The sequence below is a fragment of the Cnephaeus nilssonii genome, assembly GCF_951640355.1.
Source record: "Cnephaeus nilssonii genome assembly, contig: SCAFFOLD_129, whole genome shotgun sequence".
Classification (NCBI taxonomy): domain Eukaryota; kingdom Metazoa; phylum Chordata; class Mammalia; order Chiroptera; family Vespertilionidae; genus Cnephaeus; species Cnephaeus nilssonii.
This window is the reverse complement of record NW_027645527.1, coordinates 3,233-30,617: the sequence shown is the minus strand read 5'-3', so window position 1 is coordinate 30,617 and position 27,385 is coordinate 3,233. Positions and strand designations below refer to the sequence as shown.

The 27,385-nt window shown below is 63.0% G+C and overlaps 1 protein-coding gene across 10 annotated transcripts; it reads right to left on the bottom strand.

Moving 5' to 3' along the window:
• Nucleotides 1-744: 744 nt before the first annotated feature.
• Nucleotides 745-26,599, bottom strand: RIMBP2 (RIMS binding protein 2). Of its 10 annotated transcripts, none has more exons than XM_079800892.1 (17): nucleotides 25,237-26,599; nucleotides 24,233-24,378; nucleotides 23,105-23,181; nucleotides 20,005-20,114; nucleotides 18,644-19,462; nucleotides 17,377-17,528; nucleotides 15,690-16,127; nucleotides 15,315-15,455; nucleotides 13,708-13,863; nucleotides 10,587-11,303; nucleotides 8,815-8,929; nucleotides 7,688-7,872; nucleotides 6,995-7,163; nucleotides 6,105-6,211; nucleotides 5,052-5,123; nucleotides 4,473-4,607; nucleotides 745-940 (listed from the first exon to the last, which is right to left on the bottom strand). In XM_079800892.1, the coding sequence occupies exons 1-17, from the start codon at nucleotides 25,265-25,267 to the stop codon at nucleotides 860-862; spliced, it is 3,651 nt and encodes a 1,216-aa protein (XP_079657018.1). In that variant the 5' UTR covers nucleotides 25,268-26,599; the 3' UTR covers nucleotides 745-859. The 10 variants fall into 10 exon arrangements, with proteins under 10 accessions (XP_079657018.1, XP_079657014.1, XP_079657016.1 ...); XM_079800888.1 differs by lacking the exon at nucleotides 745-940 and adding an exon at nucleotides 1,336-2,492; XM_079800890.1 differs by lacking the exon at nucleotides 745-940 and adding an exon at nucleotides 1,336-2,492 and having other exon boundaries at nucleotides 6,105-6,208.
• Between the last annotated feature and the right edge of the window lie 786 nt (nucleotides 26,600-27,385).

The following is a 27,385-nucleotide window of genomic DNA, read 5'->3' as shown; positions in this document are numbered from 1 at the left end:
GAGAAATACAGTATTTTGTGTTATAAACAGACTCTTAAACGGTTGGGAAGTGCTTTGGGATGAGGAAGGCGTCCTTACAGCTGCATGAAGCTCATATTGGAAACGTTGGGAAGGGAAGGAGGAGGGGGGGGGGGGGGGGGCGGGGAGCCCAGGGGGCGGCAGGCAGGCAGGCTGGGCACCTCTCGCCCAGGCAGCGGGGGGCTGGACAGCAGGCCTGCTTTTCCGCTGGGGCTGAGCGCTGTGGGTTAGAAAAAGATAGGGGAGCCCTGGCCAGTGTCGCTCAGTGGGTAGAGCAGCCTGCAGACTGAAGGGTCCCAGGTTCGATTCCCAGTCAGGGCACAGGCCCAGGTTGCAGGCTTGATCCCCAGTAGGGGGCGTGCAGGAGGCGGCTGATCTGTGATTCTCTCTCATCATTGATGTTTCCATCTCTCTCCCTCTCCCTTCCTCTCTGAAATCAAACATACAAAATAAAAAAAAAAATTAAAAATTTTTTTAATTAAAAAAAAAAGATAGTTGAGAAGTTCTAAGTTTCTGTTCAGAGAAACGTTTGAGGAATCTGAGCAGAAGAGCCCGTCAGTGTCGGCGTCCGTGTGTTCACCTGTTTCCTTGGCAGCTGGCATCGCTCCGTTGGTTATAATTAAAGTGGCCGTCGCCTCGTGTGCGGGACAGCGTCGTCCTGTTTTACTGAAGTCATAGCATGGGGTGCGCTTTCCACGCCGCGGGGGGTCCACTCCGAGCCCACCCGGAGGCCACTCCTGGTTTCAGTCGACGTGGCTGAGGGACGACTCCCACGGGAGGGTTACTGTGAGGCGCGGACGCATTTGCACGCTCCCGTCTCACACCAGGAAGACGGGCTCCGTTACAGTCTCGGGGCAACGCTGCAGTTTCCGGACACGGGCCGTGCACACAGTCGCTCGGGATCCCTGGGTCGTCCGTGTTTCTGATGGTAAATCACCACACGTTTATTTTTTTAAATATTTCTTTATTGACTTCAGAGAGGAAGGGAGAGGGAGGGAGAGAAACATCCATGATGAGAATCACTGATCGGCTGCCTCCTGCACGCCCCCCACTGGGGATCGAGCCTGCAACCCAGGCACATGCCCCTGGCCGGATTTGAACCGTGACCCTTCAGTCCACAGGCTGGTGCTCTATCCACCGAGCCACACCAGCCAGCCCCCCCTCCAACTTCTATTAGGTGACGTGTGCGCTTGAACTGCCTGCTGGTTTGTGGGAGACGGTGGGTGTTGTGTGCTGACCTTTATCCGTCTCCCAAGTTTGCCGAGTGGTTCCCCGAGGGTGGGCCCTGAGCACGGCCCGGGCTCGGCCCACGTCGGAGCTCTTTTGGGGAGCTCCCGGAGGGGAGGGAGTGTGCCCCGCGCACTTGGTCCCGGTGCTGCCGCGTCCCCGCCCCACACACACAGGAGGCGGCTTCGTGGAAAATGACAGTTTATTCTAGAAAAGACTGGACACCGACCGAACACACGCACCCACACGCCGCTCCCGACGTGCCCGCCGCTCGCAGTACGTGACCACGGGAACGCTCTCACTCAGCCTCGCACAGGTTACAAAGGAAGGCGGTCTGAACGTGTGTATAAAGAGTAAAAACGGTACAAGGGAGGGGACGAGGGTACAAAAGAGCAGCCGGGGGGGGGGGGGGCACGCTGGCAGCGGTTGGTCTGTGCTCGATGCCAGGAGGGCCGGTGTGGGTCACATGGGACAGGCTGACAGGGCTGGGCCGTGGCCTGTGCGTGAGGGGGGGCCGCCTGTGTGCTGCTGTGTCCGTCCGTCTGGCACAAGAGGGACAGACCCACCTAGTAACACTGAGGGTGCGGGGCCTGCTCTGAGGGTGTGCGTGAGGACACGTGTTGTGTCGTGGCCTGGGCGTGGCCGCAAGCCTGCCCGTTGGGGTGAGAGCATGACGCGCACACACAGGAGCACAGCGAGTTTATTGGACGGTACAAACCATGTGCAGAGTAAGGCAGACACCGAGGCGGGCCGGGGCTCGGACGGGAGGGGAGGGGAGGGGAGGGGGTCAGCGGAGCGTGGAGGGGCGGGATGGGGCGGGACACGCACAGAGATCACCCGGAGGGCGAGGGCCAGGCCTGGCCCTGTGCTGGGCCTCCCCTCAGACAGGGATGCGACCGAGCCTGAGGCCCAGGAGGCCGGCTCTGTCCTCACAGGTGCTGGGGGCGGGTGGGGGGGGGGGGGGCAGAGAGGTCCCTGCTGTGTGTGGGGGGGGGGCTGGGGAGAGCGCGAGTCCCGGGAGCCCCGGTGGGGAGTGAACCGCGGCGGAGGTGTCCCGGTCACTTGACGGCGCCCAGCCTCTGCAGCAGCCTCTTGCCTTTGAAAAGCAGCCCCTTTTTCTTTCTTGAGGACACGCCCCTGCCTCTCCCGGGGCCGCCGGCACCCACAGCCGGCGCAGGGGGCCCCGCGTGGAGATGGGCCGTGGGGGACGGCGCTCTCCGGGCCGGGCCTGCCCCCTCAGGAGGCACCTGGTGGTACAGGCGACGGTGTGCTGAGTGTGCACGCCAGCCGGCCACACGCAGCCCGCCCGCCCGCCCGCCCGCGGGAGGGAGGAGGGAGGTGGGTGTTCTTTCTTCTTTCAAGTGGGAGCGCCAGGAGCAGCCCGCCCGCCCCGGCGCCTCTGGGACACGGGGCGGGGCGCCCCTCGCTCGGGCAGGACGGGGCTAGCGGGTCACGTCCTTGTAATTAAGACCAGGTGGAGGCGGGAGGGAGTAGGGAGCTTAGGTCAGGGTGACAGTCACCCGGGCAGTGCCATCTCCAAGCGAATGCACTCGAGGGAGTCTCGTCTGAAGCCACGGCCCTGGTCGGCCGCGGCTCCGGGTGGGGAGGTTGGGGATGGCACACCGGTTGAAAGAAAAAAAACAACTAAAATGAACCTTAATTGCAACCAAGGAAGCTTCCGGGCCCGTGGGCAAGGCCTCCGTGTGCGCCGCGCGGCCTGCACGCCCTGGGGTCTCGGGGGAGCTTGTCCGCGTGAGCACGCGGTCGGGTGCTGAGCTCACGGGCACCTGAGGCCCCGCCTGATGGGACATGGGCCACCCCAGGCCTGAGCTCTGACTCAGAGCCAGCCGCCTCCGAGGAGCGTGCAGGACTGCGCAGGCCACGGCCGCCGGGCTCCAAGCTTGCTTGGGTTTAGAATCAAGGTCTAACTCTAATGAAACCTCGTCAAGCACCCACATCACTGAAGATACCACGGCCCGTCTGGGCCGCCGCGGAGCCGCGTGTCTCGGAGCGGGTATTGCATTGGCAGGCCACCCGGCGCAGCCCGGCCCACACCAGGTGGAGGCGGGGCCGGGAGGAGACGCAGTGCAGGCAGTGGGACGCGACTCCGGGTCGGCCTGCCCACTGCCCAGCTGCCTGAGCTCCAGCCACACTTTTAGCAGGAAATCGGCCGTGCCCTGGCCGGTGTGGCTCAGTGGATAGAGCTGCGGACTGCGGACTGCAGGGTCCCGGGTTCTATTCCCGGTCAGGGCACAGGCCCGGGTTGTGGGCTCGATCCCCAGTAGGGGGCGTGCAGGAGGCAGCCGATTCATTATTCTATCATTGATGTTTCTATCTCTCCCTTTTCCCTTCCTCTCTGAAACCAATAAAAATACATTTTTTTAAATTTATAAGGAAATCTGCCGTAAACACGAGGCCGAGGTTGTGCTTTTCCGAGAGCGGCTGGCAATGCAATACGCAGCCCGCGGGGGAGACACCGGGCTCGCCAGGAGACAGCCGCTCAGGAACATGCCCCGTGCCGGCGGCTCCGCGGGGATCGGGGGACGGTCGCGAGGCGGCTCAGCCCGCCACGCCTTCAGTTGCTTTACTACTGAGACCAGTGGTCGTCAGACACATTCTTTCTCAGCCCCGGGACCCGGGCGCCCAGCGCGGAGCCGCTAAGGCAGCTCGGGTGTCTGGTATCTTCAGCTGCTCACTTACGTGAAGGCTACTTTGCCTGATTAAGGTGTGAAATGAACACTCTTCTTCTGTTTCCAAGCAGATGAGCAAAGAAATAAAAATATATATAATATAAAAATAGAATAGAGGAAACTCGCGGCGATGACGTAAAATAAAAATGAGACACTACGCATGGATGTCGTCTGTCCTTCCATGAGCCGGCGGGGGGTCTGCTCCTGGGGAGGACCGCGACCCTCGGGGCAGGTCTCGGCCGCGGCCGAGTCTCAGGACAGGCCAGCCCCTCGCCCTCGCCCTCGCCACAGCCCGGTGTGCGTCTGTCACGCGGGGGGTCCCCTTGTGAGCAGAGGCAGCCGGTTAGAATGGAAAATGTCCCTTTTGGTGAAATATATGTAAGGGTCAGAGGTCAGCAGGTTTAGGACGGCCCCGTGGGAGGGGAGGGGAGGCGAGGAAACGCTCAGGTGTGTGCTTCTGGCCCACGATGCAGAGACCACACGTGAGAGCGTGGGTGGCGGGGCAGGGGCGCTAGACACGCCCGGGAGGCTGCTTACCCGTCTGGCCTTGGAGCGCGCGGGCGTGTCCTGTGGGCGGCGGGCCGGGGCGTCCGAGAGGTAGACTTCCACATCGTCAGGCACTTCTTCCAGGAAGTTGGAAGGCACCAGGCCTTTCTGCCCATTGAGCTCCCCCTGGACACACAGGCGGACACCTCACTCCCCTTCCCACCACCCACCCGCCCCGCTAAGGAGCAGCCGCCCTGGCTCGGCCGGCCTGGCTCCGTGGCTGGGCGTCGACCTATGAACCAGGAGGTCAGGGTTCAATTCCCGGTCAGGGCACAGGCCCTGGTTGCAGGCTCGATCCCCAGTGGGGGGCGTGCAAGAGGCAGCCGATCCCTGATTCTCATCAATGATGTTTCTCTCTCTCTCCCCCCCCCCTCCCTCCCTCCCTCCCTCTCACTTCCTCTCTATATTTTAAAAATAAATAAATAAAGGAGGGCCTCCCCTCAGTCTGGGGCAGCCGCTGTGGGACCCGCCGGGCCCAGCCCGTCCACCCCTGGTTCCCTCCCCAAGAGCAAGCCGACAGCACAGGCCGACGCACCGCCCGCTGCCCGGGGGTCTCGCGGCTTCACTCACGTAGTAGAACCCGTCCTCGTCGATGTCCCCGAGGACGGAGATGATGTCGCCCGTGCAGAAGGTGAGCTCGGCCTGGGGGAGAGGGCGCGGTGAGGGCCGCAAGGCCGTTTTCCCACAGAACCTCTTCTCGGTTCCTTTGTCTCGTTTTCCTGTGATCTGGGCGTTAACCTGCTCCTTCCGGCCAATGAGGACGAAAGATACAGAGCCACCAAGGGCCTCTGACCACGGCAACGCAGGCCACCCCCCCCTCCCCCCAAGCACCGGGCTCCCCGATTCCGGCCAGAATTCAGCGCCGGCCACAGCCTCACACCCGCCAGATCCTTAACTTTAGCACCTGGGCGTCAGGGACCTGCTCCCCGCAGCCCGCAGCGCCTGGGCCTCTACATAAATGCTCTCCTGCTGCGTCTGAGACGGTGCTCAATTATTAATGAAACGTCTATTTCCTCGTTCGGGGGGGGGGGGAGGGGGGCAGGCTCCAGGCCGGGAACAGGCCAACCAGGCTGGTGGAGGTGCCAGAAAATGCACTTTTCTTTCTAAATGCCCGGCCGTCGTGGCTCAGGGGTTGAGCTTTGACCTATGAACAAGCAGATCACAGTTCGATTCCCGGACAGGGCATCTGCCCGGGCTGCGGGCTCGAGCCCCAGTGTGGGGTGTGCAGGAGGCAGCCGATCCATGATTCTCATCATTGATGTTTCTCTCTCTCTCTCTCTCTCTCTCTCTCTCTCTCTCTCTCTCTCTCCCTTCATCTCTGAAATCATTAAAAAAAAAAAAACCAAACAAACATGAAAATGGGGGAGAGGCCGCCAGGCATCGTAAGTCAAACCTGCTCAGGGCACTTTGAACGGGGCCTCATGCTGGCCCCTCGTCAGAAGTAACGATGGGGCAGAGCTCCCAGCCTCTCTCCGCCAAGGACTCCGGGCCTGCCCACCTCGCCCCGACCTCTGCCCTCTCCTCGGTGACACTATTGGCACCCCACTGGGTGTGGCCGCCGTGCCCTGCTCCGGGGGCGGCTCCGGGACGCCCTGCGGGAAGGGCGGGGAGGGCCGCGGGCACCTCGACGTCGATGTTGGGCGAGCTCTCTCTGGGGTCGTAGTCGTACAAGGCCACCATCCTGCGCGTGGACACCGCCTGCTGCCGGCCACCTCGCCTGCTCCTCTCTGCTGACCGCGGGGGAGAAGGAAGCCATCATCACGATACCGCCCGAGAGCGGGGGCCGTCCCATCACCGCGGCGATGGGCCCCGGACGCCGCCCCCACCAGGCCTCAGGCCCACGGCCCGCGGACAGCGGCGGAGTTGGGCCAGCCGCCCGGCTTCCTAGGTTTTGTTTGAATTTAGAACGAGCGAGCACACCTTTGTAAACCTGGGGCTGTGTTTCCTTAAAACCAAACACAGGCGGCCCAGTCCGCGTGGCTGTGGCTGAGCATCGACCTAGGAACCAGGAGGTCAGGGTTCGATTCCCGGTCAGGGCACAGGCCCGGGTTGTGGGCTCCATCCCCAGTGGGGGCCGTGGAGGAGGCAGCCGGTCCATGGTTCTCTCTCCTCATGGATGTTTCTCTCTCTCCCTCTCCCTTCCTCTCTGGAATCAAAAATATATTTAAAGCACACTCACACACACACACTCACACACACTCACACACGCACACACACTCACACACACACACTCACACACACACGCGCGCACACACTCACACTCACACACACTCACACACACACGCACACACACTCACACACACACGCACACACACACGCACACACACACACTCACACACGCGCGCGCACACACACACACACACACACACACACGCACTGCGGAGGGAATGACAATGCTCCGAGTCGCCGGGTCACCGGGGAGGTGAGGACCGTGACCTTGAGAAAGGACAGGGCGGCCCAGCGCCCTCGCTCCCGAGGAACAGCCGGCCCGGTCCGGCAGCGGGCGGCCTCACCTATCCTCTCCACCGGCGTGTTGAGCGGGAGGAAGCCCTGTCGCAGCAGCTGCTCCATCATCTCCTCGTCCTCGGCCTGGATCTCGGAGACCATGTTGCAGGGGATGAGGCCGACCCGCGCGCACGTCTCCCCGCGGTAGAAGCCGTCGGCGTCCTTATCGCCGTAGACCTGGGGCCGCGGGAAGAAGCCGAGGCCTAGTGAGTGGCTGCCTCAGAATTACGTCACCCTCTTACAGTGAGGTGATTGGCTGAATCCTACGTCACTGCAGGGTGATTGGCTGGCTCAGAGTTCCGTCACCGCTTACAGTGCGGTGATTGGCTGGCTCAGAAGGCCTCGGTCAAATACCGTAAAACAACAGGTTGTATCATGTGCCTGCAACGACGCCCGGAGCGCACGGCCCTGAGGACGGGCTGGGACACGCTGGGCCCGCCGTGGGCGCGTTGGAAGTCAGGCAGCGGGATGGGGGCGTGACGAGACCCACGGACCCTCCGGTGGCACCAGCGTCCTTCCCAGGCCTCGCTGTCTGGCGGGACGCCCGGTACCTCCACCTTCCGCCACCCCATCCCCACCCCCTGCCCACGGGCTCCCGTCTTGCTCCGCCCCCTCCAGGCCACGCCTCCCCGATGGTGGGGGAGGGGGGTGATGGCGGGGGTGATGGGGGGGTGACGGGGGGGACGCACCCCCGCACCCACCTTGATGATCTGTCCCTCCTTGAAGGGCAGCTCCTCCTCGGCGGCGTCGGGGTTCGGGGACATGCTCAGAGGGTCGTAGTCGAACAGGGCCACGAAGATGCGCGCCGGGGGCTCCTCGGCGCCAGGGTCCGTCTCGGACTCTTCGTAGAAGTCGGGGGACAGCCGGTCCCGGTCCCCGTAGTCATCTGGGAGCGGAAGGCACAGGACAGAGCGGTCACCCCCGGGGGCTCGGACCCAGACACGCTCGTTCTGTCCTTTGAAAACACGTTTGGGGCCCACGTGGCTCCGTGGTTGAGCGTTGACCTATGACCCAGGAGGTCAAGGCACATGCGGGGGGGGGGGGGGGGGCTCCATCCCGGTAGGGGACGCGCAGGAGGCAGCTGATCTCTCATCATGGATGTTTCTCTCTCTCGCCCTCTCCCTTCCACTCTGGAACCAATAAAAATATATTATTAATTAATTTACTTATTCGTTAATTAGAGATCTTTTTAGGACGCCTACATCAGCCGGAAGTCCAGTGAGCTACCTGCTGGGAGGGAACAAACCCTGAGCAGCGGCCTCTTCCATTTCTTCACACGGATTTTGGGGGGTTTGTTCTGTTTTGTTTTGGGGTTTGTTTACAGTGCGTGGCAGGCACTCCTATTTTTTTCTCATTTCCAACGGCTTCTAAACAGCCCGTCTCCCCGTTCTGGGTGGCTGCTGAGCACGATTCACTTTTGTCTCCTGAAAGTGTAACGGCATCTTTCCATCTGAGAATCCGTACAAATCGGTTTTATCTTGTGCTGTTTCTGCCCTCTCTTTGCCACAACTGAGAGTTTTTTGTATCTAGATGAAAACGCTATTCCCAATCATTTTTAATTTTTTTATTGTTTTTAAATATATATTTTTATTGACTTCAGAGAGAGGAAGGGAGAGGGAGAGAGGGCTAGAAACATCAACGATGAGAGAGAACCATGGATCGGCTGCCTCCTGCACGTCCCACACTGGGGATCAAGCCCCCAACCTGGGCCTGTGCCCCGACCGGGAATCGAACCGCCCACTCGTGTTTTCAGATGTTTAGGTTGAGGACTAAGCCGCCACGGGCCCTGTGGTGGAAAGAAGGACAAAGGGTCAGCAGGCCCACTAACCGATGGACGGGGCCGCGGGCCGGGACCTCTGTGGGCCGGCGCCTCCGTGGGGATACCTCCGGCCCCCGTGCTCCGCCCTGTCCGCCCGTCCTGCAGACGCCGGGTTTCCTAAAATCTTAAGACAGAACAGCAGAGTCATAAGTCCCGCCGGCCCAGAGACACGAGCATGAAGTCAGCCAAATCAACTCAACGTAGAAGCAGAAGCTCTAAAGGCAACTAAACGTAGCTTTTAACTGAAAGGTTAGCTGAATGACCCGGGACCAAGCCGCTCACCCTGGGCACCCCGACTTCCACAGCGGAGTTGCTTTTCGAAACTGGGGGAGGGGGGTGACTGGGGAGGGGGCTAGAAAGAATTCTGGGGGCAGGGGGCATCTGTGTTGCTGCTCCTGCTGCAGAAGACAGATACATATATATATATATTTAATGTTTTTATTGATTTCAGAGAGGGAGAGGCGAGAGAGAGAGAGAGAGAGAGAGAGAGAGAGAGATATCAATGATGAGAATCATGGACCGGCTGCCTCCTGCACACCCCACACTGGGGATGGAGCCCGCAACCCGGGCTTGTATCCTGACTGGGAATTGAACCCTGACCTCCTGGTTCATAGGTCGACGCTCAGCCACTGAGCCACGCCAGCCGGGCGAGAAGGCTGATACTTTGACCCAAGAGAGAATGGTTTCAATACGACTCATCGCCCCAACGGCCCCTTTGACCTCTAGGGCCTCCTCCTAGGATCACAAACGTGGGACCACGCCGCACGGCCACGTGTCCCACGGGGACCAAGCTGTACGTGAGGTTACGTTGGAAACCTCAAGGACAGAAGCTTCTGGGTGTTTGAAACTCCAGGCGCCGTCCTGGCCCTGCTCTGGAGACAGGGTCCCTCTGGGGCTGCCCTGCCTGATACGTGGCCCTAACACGCACCCAAGGTTAGCTCTGTGTCCGAGCGTCCGGCAAAGCCTCCAGCTCCCGGGGAAGTGATCTGAGTGGGGAAGTTCTGGGGACTCAGGGAAGGAGCAGGGATAAGGGGTTGGCATGGGCCGGACACAGGTGGGCGGGACACAGGTGGGCCGGGTGAAGTGTGTGGGGCGTGGGGCGTGGGGCGTGGGGCGTGGGGCAGAGCCCTCTAGTGGACAGATCGCAAACTGCACCGGCCCGGAGCCCAGGCCTGGCCCACCTGCGCTCTCACCTGTGTGTTCATGGACACGTGTGAGCAAATGCTCGGAAAACGGACACAACTCGGAGGGGAGTGGAGCTCCTGACAGCCACTCACACACCCGGAGGGCAAGGCGGGGTGTGTGTGTGTGTGTGTGTGTGTCTAGAGCTGATGATGGAAAATTCATTCTGAAAACTGGATGTAAGGGAATTAACACCTTTGGAACAAGATGCACAAGTGGATCTCTTTGATCATTGTTCTCTTTCTTTTTCCAGTGACGGATGAAGGCCATAAAACAAAAATACCCAAACCACCCCAAGAAGAAACCCTTCAATCCTATCGGTGGCCATAACCATCCCTGTGTTCATTCGTTGTCAAACGCGTGGGTGACGAGCGTTCAGCTAACCCTTAATTAAAATTTAGATTCAGTTGTCCTTTAACCAAAGCAGCCAGAATCGTCGCTGATTGGGGGGCGGGGAGGATCTCATCCGAAAGCAACATAAAGAAGCCGCCAGCAGGTCTACGATTGGAAGCGATGGCAGTGATGAACCCGCATGGCAATCGGAGCACCCGCCGGGTCCGGAGGCACCAACATAAAGAGGGGAGATGGAGGGGGCGGACCGATTGGTCTGGCAAGCGGAGGGGCGGGCTCACGACACACACCGCGGGGCCGTCTGCCACTCGGGGAGCCGCCTGTGGGTGCTGGGCGGTCGCCCTACTGTGGGGCGTTTTTATGCTTTTCCTCCAGACGCTGGGCCCCGTGGGCTGGTCCCAGCCAGACGTCCTGGGGGCCGGCCTCTCCGGGCTCGGGCGGGGGTCGTCGCTCCTGACGACGGGGCTGGGGTCCTGCTCCCCAAAGTCCTCCTCGATGCTGGTCTGCCGGGTCAGCGTCCGCCGCCGGGCCAGCAGGGGCCGGAGGGTCCTGCAGGGACAGGGCCCGGGGCCCGGGCTGCCCGTGGCGGCCTCGCTCCTGAGGCTCAATCGCGGGTCCTCCTCTTCGCTCCCGCAGTCCAGGCCGCTGTCTGGGCTCCTGGTGGCCGAGCGGCCGACCCGGCAGCCCCGGTCTTCGTGGAGGAAGTCCTCGGCGTGGGGGCCCCTGGGTTTCGCGGAGACCCGGGAGCCCTGGGGAGCTTGGTGCCCCCGGCAGGGCCTGGCGTGCCGGGGCTCCCAGGCCCTGGAGGGGCACCCTACGCCCTGTCTGTGCAGGAACTCACAGGGCTCCGCGTCCTCCTCGGCTACTTCGGGGATACTGAACAGCCGCGCACTGTGTGGGGCCTGCGGGGGGCCCTCGGGCGGCTCCGGGAACGCCCCGTCCGAGGTCCTATGCCTAGAGCACTCCTAAGGGGGCATGCGGGACCCACGGGTGTGAGCGGACGTGAAGTGGGCGAGGGAGGGAAAGAAAACAGACAGACAGCATTAGTCTCGGGGCTATGAGGGCGGGGAGCATGCTGGGGGGCGGGGGGCGTGCTCGGGCCGGGCTCTGAAATGAGGGCGCAGTGGGCGGAGGATGGAGCCAGGCGGGAGCAGCAGGGGGCAGGCCATGCACTAAACCAGCGGGGTAGGCGGGGGGGAGGGGAGGGGGCACAGAGGCAGGACGCTGCCCATGGCCAAGCTGCTGGGTGCTGGGAACCGGCCGTGCCCAGAGCGCTGGGAGACCTGAGCCCCGCGGCCCGCTGGCTGCGCCCACAGCCTCAGGGCAGCGGCCACCGGACGCCGGGAGCCGGAGCCGCGTCACAGCAGTCCCTGCCCGCTCTCCTTCTCGCCCAGCACTGAGCGGACCTCCTTCCTGCCTGGCCGGCATCATCGTCTGCCGGCTAAAAGGTCAGTGCGAAGCCGGGACCTGGTCGCTCGGCGTCTGCACAGGCCTCCTGGGCCCTTCCGGCAGGAAGCAGGCTCCCCTGCGGCTCCCCGAGCCCTGCACCAGCCCAGCCCTGGCTTGGGGTTTTCAGGTCAGCCTGAGGCAGCTTCTGACCCTCACACAGCTGAGAGCACTGCAGACAAACTAAAGGGACCCTGCAGCTCTCAGCCGGTCCACTTCCTGCCACGTGTTTGGCCCACTTCCTGCCACGTCATTGGCCCACTTCCTGCCACGTCATTGGCCCACTTCCTGCCACATCATTGGCCCACTTCCTGCCACATCATTGGCCCACTTCCTGCCACGTCATTGGCCCACTTCCTGCCACATCATTGGCCCACTTCCTGCCACATCATTGGCCCACTTCCTGCCACGTCATTGGCCCACTTCCTGCCACGTCATTGGCCCACTTCCTGCACGTCATTGGCCCACTTCCTGCCACGTCATTGGCCCACTTCCTGCCACGTCATTGGCCCCACTTCCTGCCACATCATTGGCCCACTTCCTGCCACGTCATTGGCCCACTTCCTGCCACGTCATTGGCCCCACTTCCTGCCAGCTGTGATGTCCACTCAGCTGTTCCCAAGGGGGTGGGGGCTGTGCTTGCGGCCACAGGGTTTTACAACGACCTTGTGTGCCCCCTGGGCCTCCTCCCTGGGAGGGAAGGCAGCCGGTCATTTCTTTGCTCAACAGTCCTGGGGGTTCCCGCCCAGGAGCTTCCTCCCGACAAGGAAACCAGGCCGCTTCCCCAGGTCCGGCTGTGAGCATGCGGCGTCCTGGGGACATGAGCCTGGACCGCCCCGCCCCCCGCCCCCAGGGCCTTCCTGCGTCACAGGCTCCTGCCTCCTGCTGGACGGGGCCTTGGGGAGCCGCGGGGGCAGGTGCGAGGGGCCAGCGCCAGGGGCGGGAGCGGCAACCGAGCGGGGTCTGCACAGGGACCTGGGCCGAGGGGGGTGGGGTGTTGGCCTTTGCGGAGCATCAGTCAGTCTTTCTGTGCAAAGCGGCCCTGAGTTCCTGGAGAAACGCCGGGCGGGCCCCTTATCCCCCACGGAGTCTCCTCCCCAAAACCTTTCCATCCGGAAAACCCACAGGGTCCTACCAGCTGTCCAGCCTTCTGTCTGTCTCCCCAGGGGTGGGGAGGGGCTAGGAGCAGGGGTCCCGCCCATCCTCGCCCCTGTGGCCTGGTGCAGGGCCTCGCACGCAGAGGAGACCCACCCAGGAACCCACGCTGCCCAGGGGCGTGAATACGCGCTCGAGCCAGAGCAGCCAGCAGCGGGGTGGCCGCGCCCCCGACAAGGACAGGGACACACGAGGGCCCGACTCCGGGCTTCGTCTCCATGACGGTGACCTCCCCTCAAACCCCGCGGACAGCCGCGCCGAGCATGGGGTCCCTGGTGGGGGGTGTCGGAGGAGGGTCGTGTGTGGGGACCCCACTGTCCCCGAGGACAGCCATGCCTCCTTGCCCTCTTCACCCTCCCGCCTCCCCCTCAGGGCCCAGCTGGGTGCCGGGACCTTCCCACCACCCCCAGCCGGCCCAGGGGCTCCCCATCCCCGTCCTGACTCAGGGGTCCCTGCTCTCGGCTGCTGGTTCTGGGGTGAGCGCTCAGGGCCAGGGTGGAGGTGGGCCTTCACTGTTCCCCTCCTTCCCCCCAATCCCTGCTGCCGAGCTGGGGGCCCCAGAGGCTGCCGAAGGGCTTCTCCCACACCCCTCCCCCGACGTGTTGGCCGAGTTCAGACCCAGAGGAGGGGCGGGATTCCCGGATGCACAGTCAACGGCGAGGAAGAAGCCAGTCCCGAGGGGCGGGCTCCCAGGGGCAGCAGGGTGAGGCTCGAGGCCACAGCCCGGCCACCAGCAGCGGGCAGGGCCTGGGGGCCGGCCGCACTGACCTTGAGGGCGCTGTGGGACGTGCCGCTGGGCCGCCGCCGCCCCCCCTCCAGCTGCATCTCCGAGCACAGCTCCTCCTCATCCTCCTCCATGATGTCCGACAGGTCCGAGCCCCGGCTGCTCTCCGTGTGGTACTCGTCTCCATGGCAACAGTGCGGCTGGGGCAGGAAGGGTTCGGTGAGCACCCGCTCCAGGCCCGGAGCCCCTTCCCCGCCCTCTCGGCTAACGGGCTCGGGCTCGGGCGCTCAAAGATGCGTCTGGCGTCGGGCGAGAGGCGTGGAGGCCTCGGCGGCCGTGAGCCCAGGAGCTGGGCGGCCGGAGGTAGGCCCGGACGGGACGGGCACGCAGACCGTGGGCTCCGGCAGCTCGTCGCCGGGGCTGGGAAACAGCGCTCTTCCGGGACCCCAGCAGCTCCGCCTTGAGCAGCCCAGGTGGGCGGAGGCTCGGGCACGGGAGATGGAGGGTGCGGGGGAGTGGGGTGTCTATGCGCCTCTTCCGGGCGTTTAAGATTTAAACAGCAGCCTGTGGTCTAAAACTCACAGAGCCCGGCCTGCGCGGCTCAGTGGCTGCGCGTCGACCAAGGAACCAGGAGGTCAGGGTTCGATTCCCGGTCGGGGCACAGGCCCAGGTTGTGGGCTCCATCCCCAGTGGGCGGCGTGCAGGAGGCAGCCGGTCCGTGATTCTCTCTCGTCACTGATGTTTCTGTCTCTCTCTCCCTCTCCCTTCCTCTCTGACGTCAATGAAAACACGTTTTAAATAAATTAATTAATTAAATAAAATGCACACACACAGCTGGTCTGGGCGGGATCGGGACCCGTCTGAGGACATTCCCGTCAGACGAGGCCCGGCTGAACCTGAGGCTGCCCTGCCCTGGGGACCCGCTGTGGGCACTGCCCCGCCGCCCGCACCCTGGTCGGCCGAGTGTTCCCCGGGTTAGGAAGGTTGGGGATGGCACACGGGTTGAAAGAAAAAACTAAAATGAACCTTAACTGCAATCAAAGAAAGCTTACAGGCCCCCCCCCCCCCCCCGTGTGCAAGGCCCCCGTGTGCAAGGCCTCCGTGTGCAAGGCCTCCGTGTGCTAGGCCTCCGTGTGCAAGGCCCCGGTGTGCAAGGCCTCCGTGTGCGCTGCGTGGTCTGCACGTGACCGGAGGTTTGATTTCTGAATTTCCCGTGATGCTTAGCACCTAGCAGATGACCAGCAAACATCTGCCTGGTTACCGAGAGTGAACCAACCAATGGCGGGTTTTGCCCCAATTGAACTTAGGTGGCGGTGGGGGGGAGGGGCTAGGGGAGCTAAGAGAGGGGGGCTCGCATACAGACTTTTTAAACTGTCCCCCAATGAGGTCCCACAGCACAGCAGTTAAATCGGAACCCCCCGCACCCACTAAGATGGCTGCCACAAGGGCTGGCACCTCCCCATCTTTCTGGGGTGGGGGGGTCCTGACCTCCAGAGGCTCCTGTGGCCACTGCTCCAGCTGCCCGCCCGGCACCCCCCGCCCGGCACCCCCCGCCCGGCACCCCACGCCCAGCATCCCCACCCCCCGCTCGGCACGCCCCCCCCCCCCCCGCCCAGCACCCCCCGCCCGGCACCCCCCGCCCGGCACTCACCGGCTTGCCCAGCTCGGAGCCCTTCAGGAAGTCGTCCACGGAGGCGCCCCTCCTCCTGACGTCGGGGGACTCGTAGCCGTCCTCCTCGTCCGAGTTGGCGTACTGCCCGCTCCTGTCCAGGAACACGCTCCTTTTCTCTAACTTGAGGAGGAGAGAGCGGGTGAGCGAGGTGCTGGGCGGGCTGCAGAGGGGAGGGGGCGCCCGGGCTCCCAGGTCTTCTGGGTCCCACCCTTCCCTTCGCCCCCCACAGCCCCTCAGAGCCACCGTGCGAGGGCCCTGGTCAGAGGCCGGCCTGGCTCCTGGGGGGGTTATTTTATTTTATTTTTTATATATTTTTATTGATTTGAGAGGGGCGGACGCAGGCAGTGGCCTTACCCTGCTGCTCTCGGCCACCCTCTGCGCGGCCTCCCGGGCCATGGCCTTGGCCACGGAGGTGGACACGGGGGCGCCCTGCGGCTGCGGGAGGATCCGGCTGGGCGAGGGCGAGCGCCGGCCGGGCAGGCCCGGGAGCTCCAGCGTGTGCCCGAGGGAAGGCGCCCGGCCCTGCTCCCAGGCCTCGTCCGCGTGGACGTGGGGACCCGGGCGGTCATCTTTGGTTTCGGGGGCTCCGGCACTTGCTAATGGCTTCGGGGTGGGCGCTCTCTGGGGGGCGGGAGGCACCAGGAGTTCGGGGGGGACGGCGGCGACGGCGGAGTCCACGGACTCGCCCTGGGCCGAGAGGGTCCGCACCGTCACGCCCTTGGCGTCCAGGCTGCGCAGCCGCACCAGCTCCACGGCCACGCCATCTGCCGTGGGGGCAGCGACCTCGGCCACCTGCACGGAGAGAGCCACTGACAGGCCGCCCACCCCGCCATCTCCCTGCAGCCCTGGGCGGGCCGCCTCAGCTGCCCCTGTGGCCGGGGAGGGGCCCGTGTGTCCAGCCGGGCCCACTGCGCAGCCTGCGCATCAGCGGGTCTCAGGGAGGGGCCCGTGGGGGTCTGTGGACACCAGCCCCGCCCCCCCCCCCCCCCCCCCGTTGGACAGAAGGCTTCCGTGTCCAGAACCAACTCAGAGACACACTGGGGGCGCAGAGGGGTCAGGACGTGAAGGTCACTGTGGCCCAAGCTGGGCAGGAGGGGGCGGGGCCGAGGCCAGGACGGGCGTCCGGACAGTGGAGAAGGGCAGGGTGTGCCTGGCCGGGAGCAGAGACAGGGCCACCCGGCTGCAGGGACCCCGCGCAAGAGGGCGCTGGAGGCAGCCAGACACTGCGGCCCACTGGGCGGTCAGCCTGCTCCTTGGAAACGGGGCGGAGGGAGGAGGCAGCTGCATGACCCCTGGGCCGGGAAGGGGGGGGGAAGGGGAGGGGGATGGGGATGGGGCTCAGGCTGTCAGCTTCCCCACCCTGCCCTGTGGAGTCAAGGCCCGGCCACGTGTTCATGGGGGACTCATAGGCCTGTCATCTATCGGGGGGCCCTGATGTCGGGGAACTCAAGACAGGTGGACTTTTAAAAAACATATTTTTATCGATTCCAGAGAAGAAGGGAGAGGAAGAGAGAGAGAAACATCCATGATGAGAGAGAATCATGGATCAGCTGCCTCCTGCTCGCCCCACACCTGGGGATCAGGCCCACAACCCGGGCATGTGCCCTGACCGGGAATTGAACGGGGACCTCCTGGTTCATAGGTCAACGCTCAACCACTGAGCCACGCTGGTTGGGCGAAACAGGTGGACTTTTAATCCCGGGGGCAGGAGAACCAGGAGGGTGAGCAGTGGGAGGCGGGCAGGGGATTCTGGGAAGGGGTGGGACAGAAGTGGGGGGCCTTGTGCTCTGCTACAGCCCTGGGTGGCAGGTGGCCCTGGGGTGAGGGTGGCCCTGGGGTGGCAGGTGGCCCTGGGGTGAGGGTGGCCCTGGGGTGAGGGTGGCCCTGGGTGGCGGGTGGCCCTGGGGTGAGGGTGGCCCTGGGTGGCGGGTGGCCGGTGTGTAATAAATGCTGGTGGCAGAGGAGGGAGGAAGGACGCCCAGCGGTCACCCATCCCCGGAGCAGTATCCACGGTGCTGGGCGCCCCTCCCCCGTGACTCACCCTCTGCCCCTTTGCGTACACGCCGTAGCCCGTGACGGTGGCCCCATTGGACAGCCCGGCGGCGCTCAGGGCGGGCGGCTTCCAGGAGACCTGGGCAGTGGCTGGGGCGGCCCCCGCCTGGACGGTGACGTCTTGGGGGGCCGCCGGGGGACCTGGGGACAGACGCAGAGGCACGTGCCGGGCGGGGCTCTCCCAGGAGGAGGCCGCTCGCTACAGGGACCGGCTGCCAACACAAGCAATCACAGAGCCGGCCGTGGTCAGCCGTGTCGTCACAGCTCGTACGGTGACGGGGTCACAGGGGGGTCGCAGGGATCCCTGTGTTGTACCTGGAACGCGTGTGCGGGCGTGTGCCGGCTCCACTTTAATAAAAATAAACAAACATGAGCCCTGCCGGCCTGGCCCAGGGGCTGAGCATCGGCCTCTGAACCAGGAGGTCAGGGTTCGATTCCTGGTCAGGGCACAGGCCCCGGCTGCAGGCTCGATCCCCAGTGGGGGGCGTGCAGGAGGCAGCCGGTCCATGATTCTCTCTCCTCACTGATGTTTCTCTCTCTTCCTCTCTCTGACATCAATACAAATGTATTTTAAATAAATAAATAAACAAACAAACGCGCATGCGAAGAGGGGTGGCTGGGCAGGGCGGGGAGAGGGGAGTGCCAGAGCATGGAGGAGGGCGCCCCCCGACTGCCCCGTCGGGAACCAGCGCTGGGTCCTCAGGCTGTGGTTGGACCGAGCTGCTGGGGGTCCCCAGGCGCGCCCCCGCCCCCGACTCAGGCCTGGCCAATGGGCACACGACTGCACCCGGCCTCGCCCCTCCTCCTTCCATGTGTGTGTGCGTGTGTGTGCGTGTGTATGCGTGTGTCTCTGTGTGCATGTGTGTGCGTGTGTCTCCCTCACACGCCATCCCCTTTGCTGTCTGGGAGCTCACCTGCTGGGAGCGAGGACAGAGTCATCGCCCAGAGAACACGGGCCTGACCGGCCGCGGGGAGAGTGACGGGGTCACAGGGATCCGCTCAGACGCCACCCCCTCGGGACCCAGGTCCCACTGCCGACACCCCCCCTCTCTCTCACATACACAGGCACACGCGCACACACACACACACACACGCGCACGCACACACACACACACACACACGCACCGTGTCTGGCAGGTGACAGGGGTTTCCCTGGATGCTGTGGCTGCACGTAGCTCCCCGTCCCCCTCCCCTGCCCCTATGTCCTGCAGGGTGACCCCCCCCCCGCTCCCCACGGAGCCCCGGAGGCCGCTCACCGGCGGGCAGCGTGGAGAACTCCACAAAGGCCTCCTTCTTCTCCCTCTGCTCCAGGGGCAGCTGCCAGGGCACCTGGTGGGGGCGGGCCAGCACGCGGACCTTGTAGGCGGTGCCCGGCCTGAGGTTGAGCAGCTGGTACTGGTACCGGGCGGCCCGCACCACGCCCAGCTCCTGCCCGTCCAGGAACACCACGTGGCTGTAGTTGCTGTTGGTGGGCAGCCAGGAGAGCTGCGCGGAGGTCGGCGTGACGTTGTCCACCCGCAGCTGGGACGGGGCGACCACCACCTCCTTGCCCACGAGCAGCGTGCACCGCAGCTGGTCCGAGCTGCCCCGGCTGGTCACACACTGCACGGACACGCGGTGGGTGCAGGCGGCCACGCTCAGCTTCTCGATCAGCGCCTTGGTCCTGCCGGCCAGCGGGAGGCTCAGGCGCGGCTGCTGGTCCACCAGCACCGTGTAGCCGCCCACGGGGCCCCAGCCCGGCGGCACGGCCGGCGGCTCCCAGCCCACGATCACGCTCTTGGCCAGCTGCTTGATGAGGGTGATCTTCCGGGGGTAAGGCACGAGGTCTTCGCCGAGGTCGTCGATGCTCACGTCCAGCGTCCCCACGCCGTCGTCGTCGGGGCCCGGGGCCGGGGGGGAGGGCGGGTGCAGGTCCAGGGGGTCCTCCCCGCCCAGGCCCAGGCCCAGGCCCAGGCCCGCCTGGTTCAGGAGGTTCTGCTCGGTCTCCAGCGCGCTCAGCCGGGCCTCGCTGTCCTGCACCAGGTCCACGAAGTTGGAGGGCACCAGCCCCCTCTGCCCACCCAGAAGCTCACCTGCTGGGAGCGAGGGCAGAGTCACCGCCCGGAGCCCACGGCCCGCAGCCACGCGAGCGTGACCGGGTCCCCCGCGCAGACGTCATCCCTCGGACCCGGGTCCCACTGCAGACACCCCCGTGGCCACCCACGGGGCGACCCCACCCATCGGCCTGCTCTTCTCCAGGGCGCCTGCTGCAGCCTGAAGAGGGGGCTCCTGAACGGGCCCTGCCCGAGAGGATGCCAACGGGGGACCCCAGTGCTGGGCAGTGACTCAAGAGGGAGGAGGGAGCCCGTGGGGACCCGGGGGTCTCGGCCGCGTGTGGCGCGTGGCTGCTGGGAAACCAGGTGGACGTAATAACACCACCGCGTGCCGGGGTCAGAGGAGTGATCCTAGGAGCCCCGCTCGGCGCCGGGGGTGGGGGGGACCCGTCCCGCTGGAGGAGGCCGGGGGAGCCCGGGCCAGCGGGTCGTCTGGGGCCCGGCCTGCCCGTTCCTCAGGCCCCGCACAGGTCAGCCCAGCGGGGACCCGCTCGCACGCCCACCGACCGCCGCCTGGAACAGACCTTCGTAGAAGCCGTCCTCGTCCATGTCCCCGTAGACGTAGAGGTATTTCCCCGCCGTGAGCGGCAGCTCGGCCTCTGGGTTCTCATTGGGGCCGTCGAAGGGGTTGTAGCTGCGGGAGAAACAGCCGCTCGGAGACGGAGACGCTCCGAGGGAGGCCGACGGCCGCCCCCGCCGCGCGGACCCTGGGCCGTGCTCGCCTGCTCCCCGTGGGCCTCGCCTCGGCACCAACAAGTCAGATCCTGGCCATCGCCAGCTTCCTCCCACAGACCTGAGGCAGAGGGCGAGCCCCGGCCGGGGTGGCTCAGTGGATAGAGCGCCGGCCTGCGGACCAAAGGGTCCCGGGTTCGATTCCGGTCAAGGGCACGCACCTTGGTTGCAGGCTCCTCCCTGGGGCCGGGCCCTGGTCGGGGCGCATGCAGGAGGCAACCCGTCGATGTGTTTCTCTCACATCGATGTTTCTCTCTGTCTCTCCCTCTCTCTTCCACTCTCCCTAAAATCCATGGGAAACATCCTCGGGTGAGGATTTTTATTTTTTACAATTGAAACTTACATAATTTTATTAACCAATATCACCCCAATACATTCAATTAAAAAGTCTCTGTCTTTAGAGTTACTTGCCATCAAAGTTAAATACGTTTTTTTTTTCTCTTTACTGATTAAGGTATTACATATGCGTCCTTACCCCCCAATGCCCCCCACCCCCCCATTCATGCCCTCACCCCCCGGGTGTCTGTGTCCATTGGTTAGGCTTATATGCATGCAGACAAGTCCTGTGGTTGATCTCCCCCCACTTACCCCCACTGTCCCCTACCTTCCTTCTGAGGTTTTGAGGACTTTTTAAAAATTAAAAATAGAATAAAAACAACAGAAAAGGCGCCTCAGTAGAAAAATACCAAATGTACCGGTTAATAATGCGGATTTTTTTCAGTAGATGGAGTTACACATATGCTGATATAGATGCGATTTGATATGCATGCTATTTTGTTGTATTGACAACAAGCTGCAAAACCTCATATGTCAAATTTTCTGAAGGTGTTAACATCACAGATATTTTTATGCTTAAAAATGTCGAATTTTGTGCCAAAAAAAGAGCATTTGCGGGAAGTTTTAATTCATTACTTTGTTTTGAAGAAAAGTGCTGCTGAAAGTGATCGTATACTTCGGGAAGCTTATGGTGAATGTGCTCCATCTCAAGAACCTTGTGAACGCTGGTTTAAACGCTTTAAAAGGGATGATTTCGATGTGAAAGAGAAAGAACGTCCAGGTCCATTTGAACCACGCTTTGATCATAAAACGACCACAATGGGCCAGAAGACACGGCAAAGTAATTCTGCTTCACGATGACGCACCATCACACCCTTCAACACCAGTTACAGACACGTGAAAAGATCTTGCCTGGGAAGTATGAACCCACCCGCCGTGTTCACCAGACCTTGCTCCTCCAGATGACCACGTGTCCGGATCGATGGCACACGCACTGTCTGAGCGGCCCTTCAACACGTACGAAGAAGTGGAAAATGGGTTCTCTGAATGGTCTGCCTCAAACAAGAAAAGTTCTATCGGGACGGTACCCACAAATCACCCGAAAGATGGGGGAAATGTGTGGCTAGCGATGGACGTTACTTTGAATAAAGCACTTTTGATGTTTCTCTTGAAATTATCGTGTGTGTTTTTTATTACAAAATCCGCATTTTTAACCGGTTAATAGCTAATCCACATTTTTAACCAGTATCTGCATTTTTAACTGGTGAACAGCTAGCTATGTGCGTACTGGTTAAAAATGCGGATTGCCTCTTAACCAGTTAAAAATGCGGATTTTTGAGGGGTTCGGGGAGGCCAGGGGAAAGTCAATGGGGGGAAAAAGAGACATATGTACTACTATTTGTAATACTTTAAAAAATAAAATAAATTTTTTTTTTAAATGCGGATTTTGTAATCAAAGAAAACACGGTAATTTCAAGAGAAACATCAAAAGTGCTTTATTCAAAGTAATGTCCATCGCTAGCCACACATTTCCCCCATCTTTCGGGTGATTTGTGGGTACCGTCCCGATAGGACTTTTCTTGTTTTGAGGCAGACCGTTCAGAGACCCCATTTTCCACTTCTTCGTCCGTGTTGAAGTGCTGCTCAGACAGTGCGTGTGCCGTCGATCGGAACACGTGGTCGTCTGAAGGAGCAAGGTCTGGTGAACACGGCGGGTGGGTTCATACTTCCCGGGCAAGATCTTTTGACGTGTCTTTACCTGGTTTTGAAGTGTGTGATGGTGCGTCATCGTGAAGCAGAATTACTTTGCCGTGTCTTCTGGCCCATTGTGGTCGTTTTACGATCAAAGCGTGGTTCAAATGGACCTGGACGTTCTTTGTCTTTCACATCAAAATCATCCCTTTTAAAGCGTTTAAACCAGCGCTCACAAGTGTCTTGAGGTGGAGCATGTTCACCATAAGCTTCCCGAAGTCTACGATCACTTTCAGCAGCACTTTTCTTCAAAATAATGAATTAAAACTTCCTGCAAATGCTCTTTTTTTGGGCACGAAATTCGACCTTTTTAAGCGTAAAAATATCTGATGTTAACACCTTCAGAAAATTTGACATAGGACGTTTTGCAGCTTGTCGTCACTACAACAAAATAGCATGCATATCAAATCGCATCTATATCAACATACGTGTAACTCCATCTAGTGAAAAAAATCCGCATCATTAACCGGCACACCTAGCATGCCATCCCTGGCGGCCCGTGGTGACAGCCGTGCGCTGTTCAATTGTAACAAAGGGTGATGGTTCCCGCGATTGCAGCCCTGAGGCCACGTTTTTATTGGTCGAAGTTAGCTCTCGGGGACAAGGCCAAGCACACGTCTTAGTCCCGACGTTAACATCCTAGTGAGGAGCGTGGACGTGTCCAACGTCGCGATCCATGAAGCCGTGGGCGTGGCCCAGGACTCAGGCCTCCCGACGCCTGTCCGTGCGGGCGCGGCCACATCCCTGTCCCTCAGATCCACGTCCACAGAAGCCTCGCCCAACCTTCTCCCGGGGCCGGGAAGGGGCGCCCTCAGCTCCCGGCCTGGCCCCCGCCGTCCCGCGTCTGCCCGGGCCCCGCCTCACCTGTAGCGGGCCACACACAGGTGCACCTTCCCTGAGTACCTCTGCTTCGGGGGGTTGGCGTTCCGCTCATTGTCCATCTGGGGACACAGGATGTTTGGTTAGGAAACGTCACGCTTCCTGCGCGGGACACACGGGACCCTCCCATGGCCCCCCAGGCCCTGCAGCCTCACGTGGGGGGTCTCTGGGCCCTGCAGCCTCTCGTGGGGGGTCCCCGGGCCCTGCAGCCGCATGTGGGGGGGGGTCCCTGGGCCCTGCTGCATCCTTATGTGGGGGGTCCCTAGGAGATGCAGCCTCTCATGGGAGGGTCCCGGGAAATGCTGGCGCCCCTGAGGCCAGGAGGAAGCTGCGCGGGCTCCCGGGTCCCGTGGGGACCTCGATAAAGCACTCCTGTGCCCACGCCACGCCTGGACGTGGGGGAGGGCCTTCCCCACATGATCTAAGGCACGGGGCGCTCGTTGAGCTGGGCCCTGCGAGGGTCCTTAAAGACAGAGAAAGCCCTGGCCAGTGTTGCTCAGTGGGTAGAGCGTTGGCCTGAGGACTGATGAGTCCTGGGTTCGATTCCGGTCAAGGGCACACGCTTGGGTTGCAAGCTCAATCCCCGGTGTGGGGCATGCAGGAGGCAGTTGAATCAATGATCCTCTCTCATCATTGATTCTCTCATCATATTTCTCTCTCTCTCCCTCTCCCTTCCTCTCCAAAATCAATAAAAATACATTTAGAAAGAAGAAGGAGAAGACAAAGATAGACCATGATTTGTGCCCTCTGCTCTCAAGGTTCAACAGGGAAGGACCCATGGGCCGCTTGGCTCAGTGCTTAGCCTGAGGCACCCGGGAGGGCTGCACGGAGGAGGTGGCACAGGGCTCTTTCCTTCCAGGTCCCCACTTCTCTGCCGTCTCAGAGTCTGCAGAGCACAAGGACTCTGCCCACCCAGCTCCCTTACCGCAGCCACAACCACGGGGGGGTGGGGGGGGACAGGAGGGGGCGGGGCCGGGCCCACCATTGGCACCGGGCCGAGGGGTGGGTGTGAGCGTGAGCGTGAGCATTCGTGGGCACCTCCCCAGGACAGGCTGTGCGTCCACTGTCTCCCTCCTCCTCACACACAGGCCCCCTCCCCGGGGCAGGACTCACATCGGACTCAAATCTGCATCTTGAGCTTCCAGATCTGGACAGAAAGGGGGGCTTGGCGGAGGGAGGCTCCTGCGTGTCCCCGGGCAGCGGGCGGGGCCGGATGTAGTCCCCAATCACAGCGCGGCTTCCGAAGGGGCCGTCCTGACCTGGCCACGGACACGGACACGGTGGACGGAGATGGAATGATGGGAACACGCACAGCACCGTCCGCAGCCGCGCCTGCTCCCCGCTGGCTTCGCGAGCCCCCGGGCACGGTTCATCCCATAAATGTCTCCTGTGCACCCGCTGGGCCCAGCGGGGCTGTGGGCCTGGGCACAGGGCAGTGGGCAGCCCCAGCCCCTGCCCCCGGGACCTGGCAGCCCCGTGCTCGATGCACCGCTGTCAAGCTCGCTGCCTCTGTCGGGACCGAGTTCCCGGTACGGCCCGTGTCACCAGGGGCTGCCAGAGGGGGGGATGGGAGGGATCAGCTAAAGAGAAACGCAGGCCCGGCCAGCCTGGCTCAGTGGATTGAGCGTCACCTTGCGGACTGAACGGTCCCGGGTTCGATCCCCAGTCAGGGCACAGGCCCAGGTTGCGGGCTCCATCTCCAGTGTGGGGCGTGCAGGAGGCAGCCGATCCATGATTCTCTCTCATCCCTGATGTTTCTCTCTTGCTCCCTCTCCCATCCTCTCTGACATCAATAAAAACATTTTTTTAAAAAGAGAGAAACGCGGCTGGCAGACCCCGCCTGAGTGACAGAGTGGTCCCCGCCCCCGACCTCCTGGCTCGAGCCCTGCTCTGGGCTCCCGGCCACATGGTCCCCGCGGGGCCCGGCCTCCTCGTCCGGGCAGTGGGGCTCGGGGCAGCACTGAGTCACGTTTGCCGACACCTGTCAGGTGCTCACAGGTCCCGGCAGGCTGGCTGCCCACCCTCCTGACCCCGCTGTGCACGGCCCGCGTGGGGCTCACCGGTCCCCTCTCCACTCGGCCCCGGGTTCGGGGGGGAGGGGAGGCTCCAGGCCTCACCTGTCCCGATGGAGGGCGCGAGTCCGTTCATGAACTGCGGGAAGGGCTTGCTGCCGGGGGCCAGGGGGGCGTCCAGGGGGGCCAGGGAGCCGCCCAGCAGGTCGATGGTGCCCGCGTGCTGCCGGAACTTCTCCAGGTCCCGTGACAGGAGACTGAACTGCTCGCTCTGCGCCCGGCACTTGTCTTCCAGCTCCCGCACCTTGCACTGCGGGCGGCACGTGAGTCAGCGGGCGGCGGGGTCGGGGAGCATGCGTGTGCGTGTCTGTGCATGGGTGTGCATGCGTGCTGCGCGTGGCCGGGGCTGCCTCCCACCTCCATCGGCTCGGCGTCCGATAAAAGCAAGCTTCCCACACAGCCCGGCTGCCGGCCCAGCGCCCTCCCGGGTGAACGTGGGAACCGCAGGAGCCAGGAAACCCCACCTGCCGACACTCAGCGCCCCGAGGGCCGCCCCTGGCTGTGTGTGCAGCCGGGCACTTTGGGGTTGAGATTTGGGGTGAGAGGTGGGGACAGCCCGGACGTGGGGAGAGCTCAGTCGCTCACCCACAATGCACTTTCCTCCGGGGCCTCAGAGGACACCTCGCTCCCAATGAAGGGGAGCTCTAGCCCGTGGCGGGGCTCAGGGATTGAGCACTGACCTATGAACCAGGAGGTCAGGGTTCGATTCCTGGTCAGGGCACAGGCCCAGGTTGCAGGCTCCACCCCCAGTGGGGGGCGAGCAGGAGGCAGCCGACCCATGATTCTCTCTCATCACTGATGTTTCTCCCTCTCCCTCTCCCTTCCTCTCTGACATCAATGAAATAAATATATTTTTAAAGGCCCATAAATATCCACATGGCCCTGGGCAGAAACGAGGCCCCGCAGACCACGAGGAGTGACGCACAAGCTGTATCTGCTCGCTCTGGGGTTCTCGCGTGCACAGCCCTGTGGCCCCGAGCGGCACCTGCGTGGCCTCACACAGACCCCGGGATCCAGACGCGGCAGAGACGCCGCCGCCACGGGCCACCCTGGCCTCGCTCCCGCGTCTGCCCAAGCCCAGCCCCGTGCCGCTCGGGCCACGGCCGTGAGCAGAGCCGACCCTGGTTCCGCGCCGAGGCCTGGAAGCGCAGGCAGGAGCCGCCGTGCCGCCTGTCTCCCCACGACACAGCCCCCACGACACACACACGGACACGGACGCGCGGGTGCGACGTTCAGGCCGGGTCTGAAGTCCGATGCCCGACCCCCGACGCCCAGGCTCTGGGCCGGGCTCTGGATGGCGCGGTGCCCGTGCACACCACTCCCCTCCTGGGTCATCGGCGTTCAGGGAGCCTGAGCGTCACAGCAGCTCGCGGCCGCCCAACACTCAGAGGCCAGCACGGGGCGCCCGGCCCGGTGAGCGTCTGACCCGTGCAGGGCTCCGGGCAGCTCCTCGGCCCCCAGCCCGACCCCCGATCCCCGACCCCACGCCCTCGGCGGCACCAGGAGCTGCCCGTTGGGGAGGAGGGTTGAGCGGCCCTGAGCGTGGCGGCTCCATGCACGGAGGCGTCACCCCGCGGCGGGCGGGACGCCCCCCAAGTACCTGCATGCTCTCCAAGGTGTTCTGGCCGAAGCAACGAGACACAAGCACAGAAACGCGTGTGAGTAGCAGGCACGGCCCCCGGCCCAGCGCAGCGCCCGCCCCCAGCACGGCACGGCCGCCAGCACACGCCACGGCGGGCATGCAGGCCGCCAGCCCGGGGACCCTCGCGGCGGCAGCTCGAAGGCGATCAGGACAGCAGGGCCGTCCCGGCCACGCGCTTCGGGCGACTGGAAACCAAGCAGCTACGCTCGCAGCCGGGAGACGATGCGATTAAAGCGCAGCGGGCGGCCCCGGCCGTGTGGCTCAGTGGGTAGCGTGCTGGCCCTCGGACGGAAGGGTCCCGGGTTCGATTCCCGGTCGGGGGCACGTCCCTCGGTTGCGGCTCCATCCCCAGGCCGGGCCCTGGGCAGGGCGAGTGCAGGTGGCAACCCATGGAGGTGTCACTCTCACATCCATGTTTCTCTGTCTCCCTCTCTCTCCTTCCACTCTCTCCAGAAATCAATGAGAAAGTATCCTCGGGCGAGGATTGAAATAAAGTTAAAAATGCACTGGGCACGATTCTCGGGGGGCGGGAGGCCCACGGTTAGGGCCCAC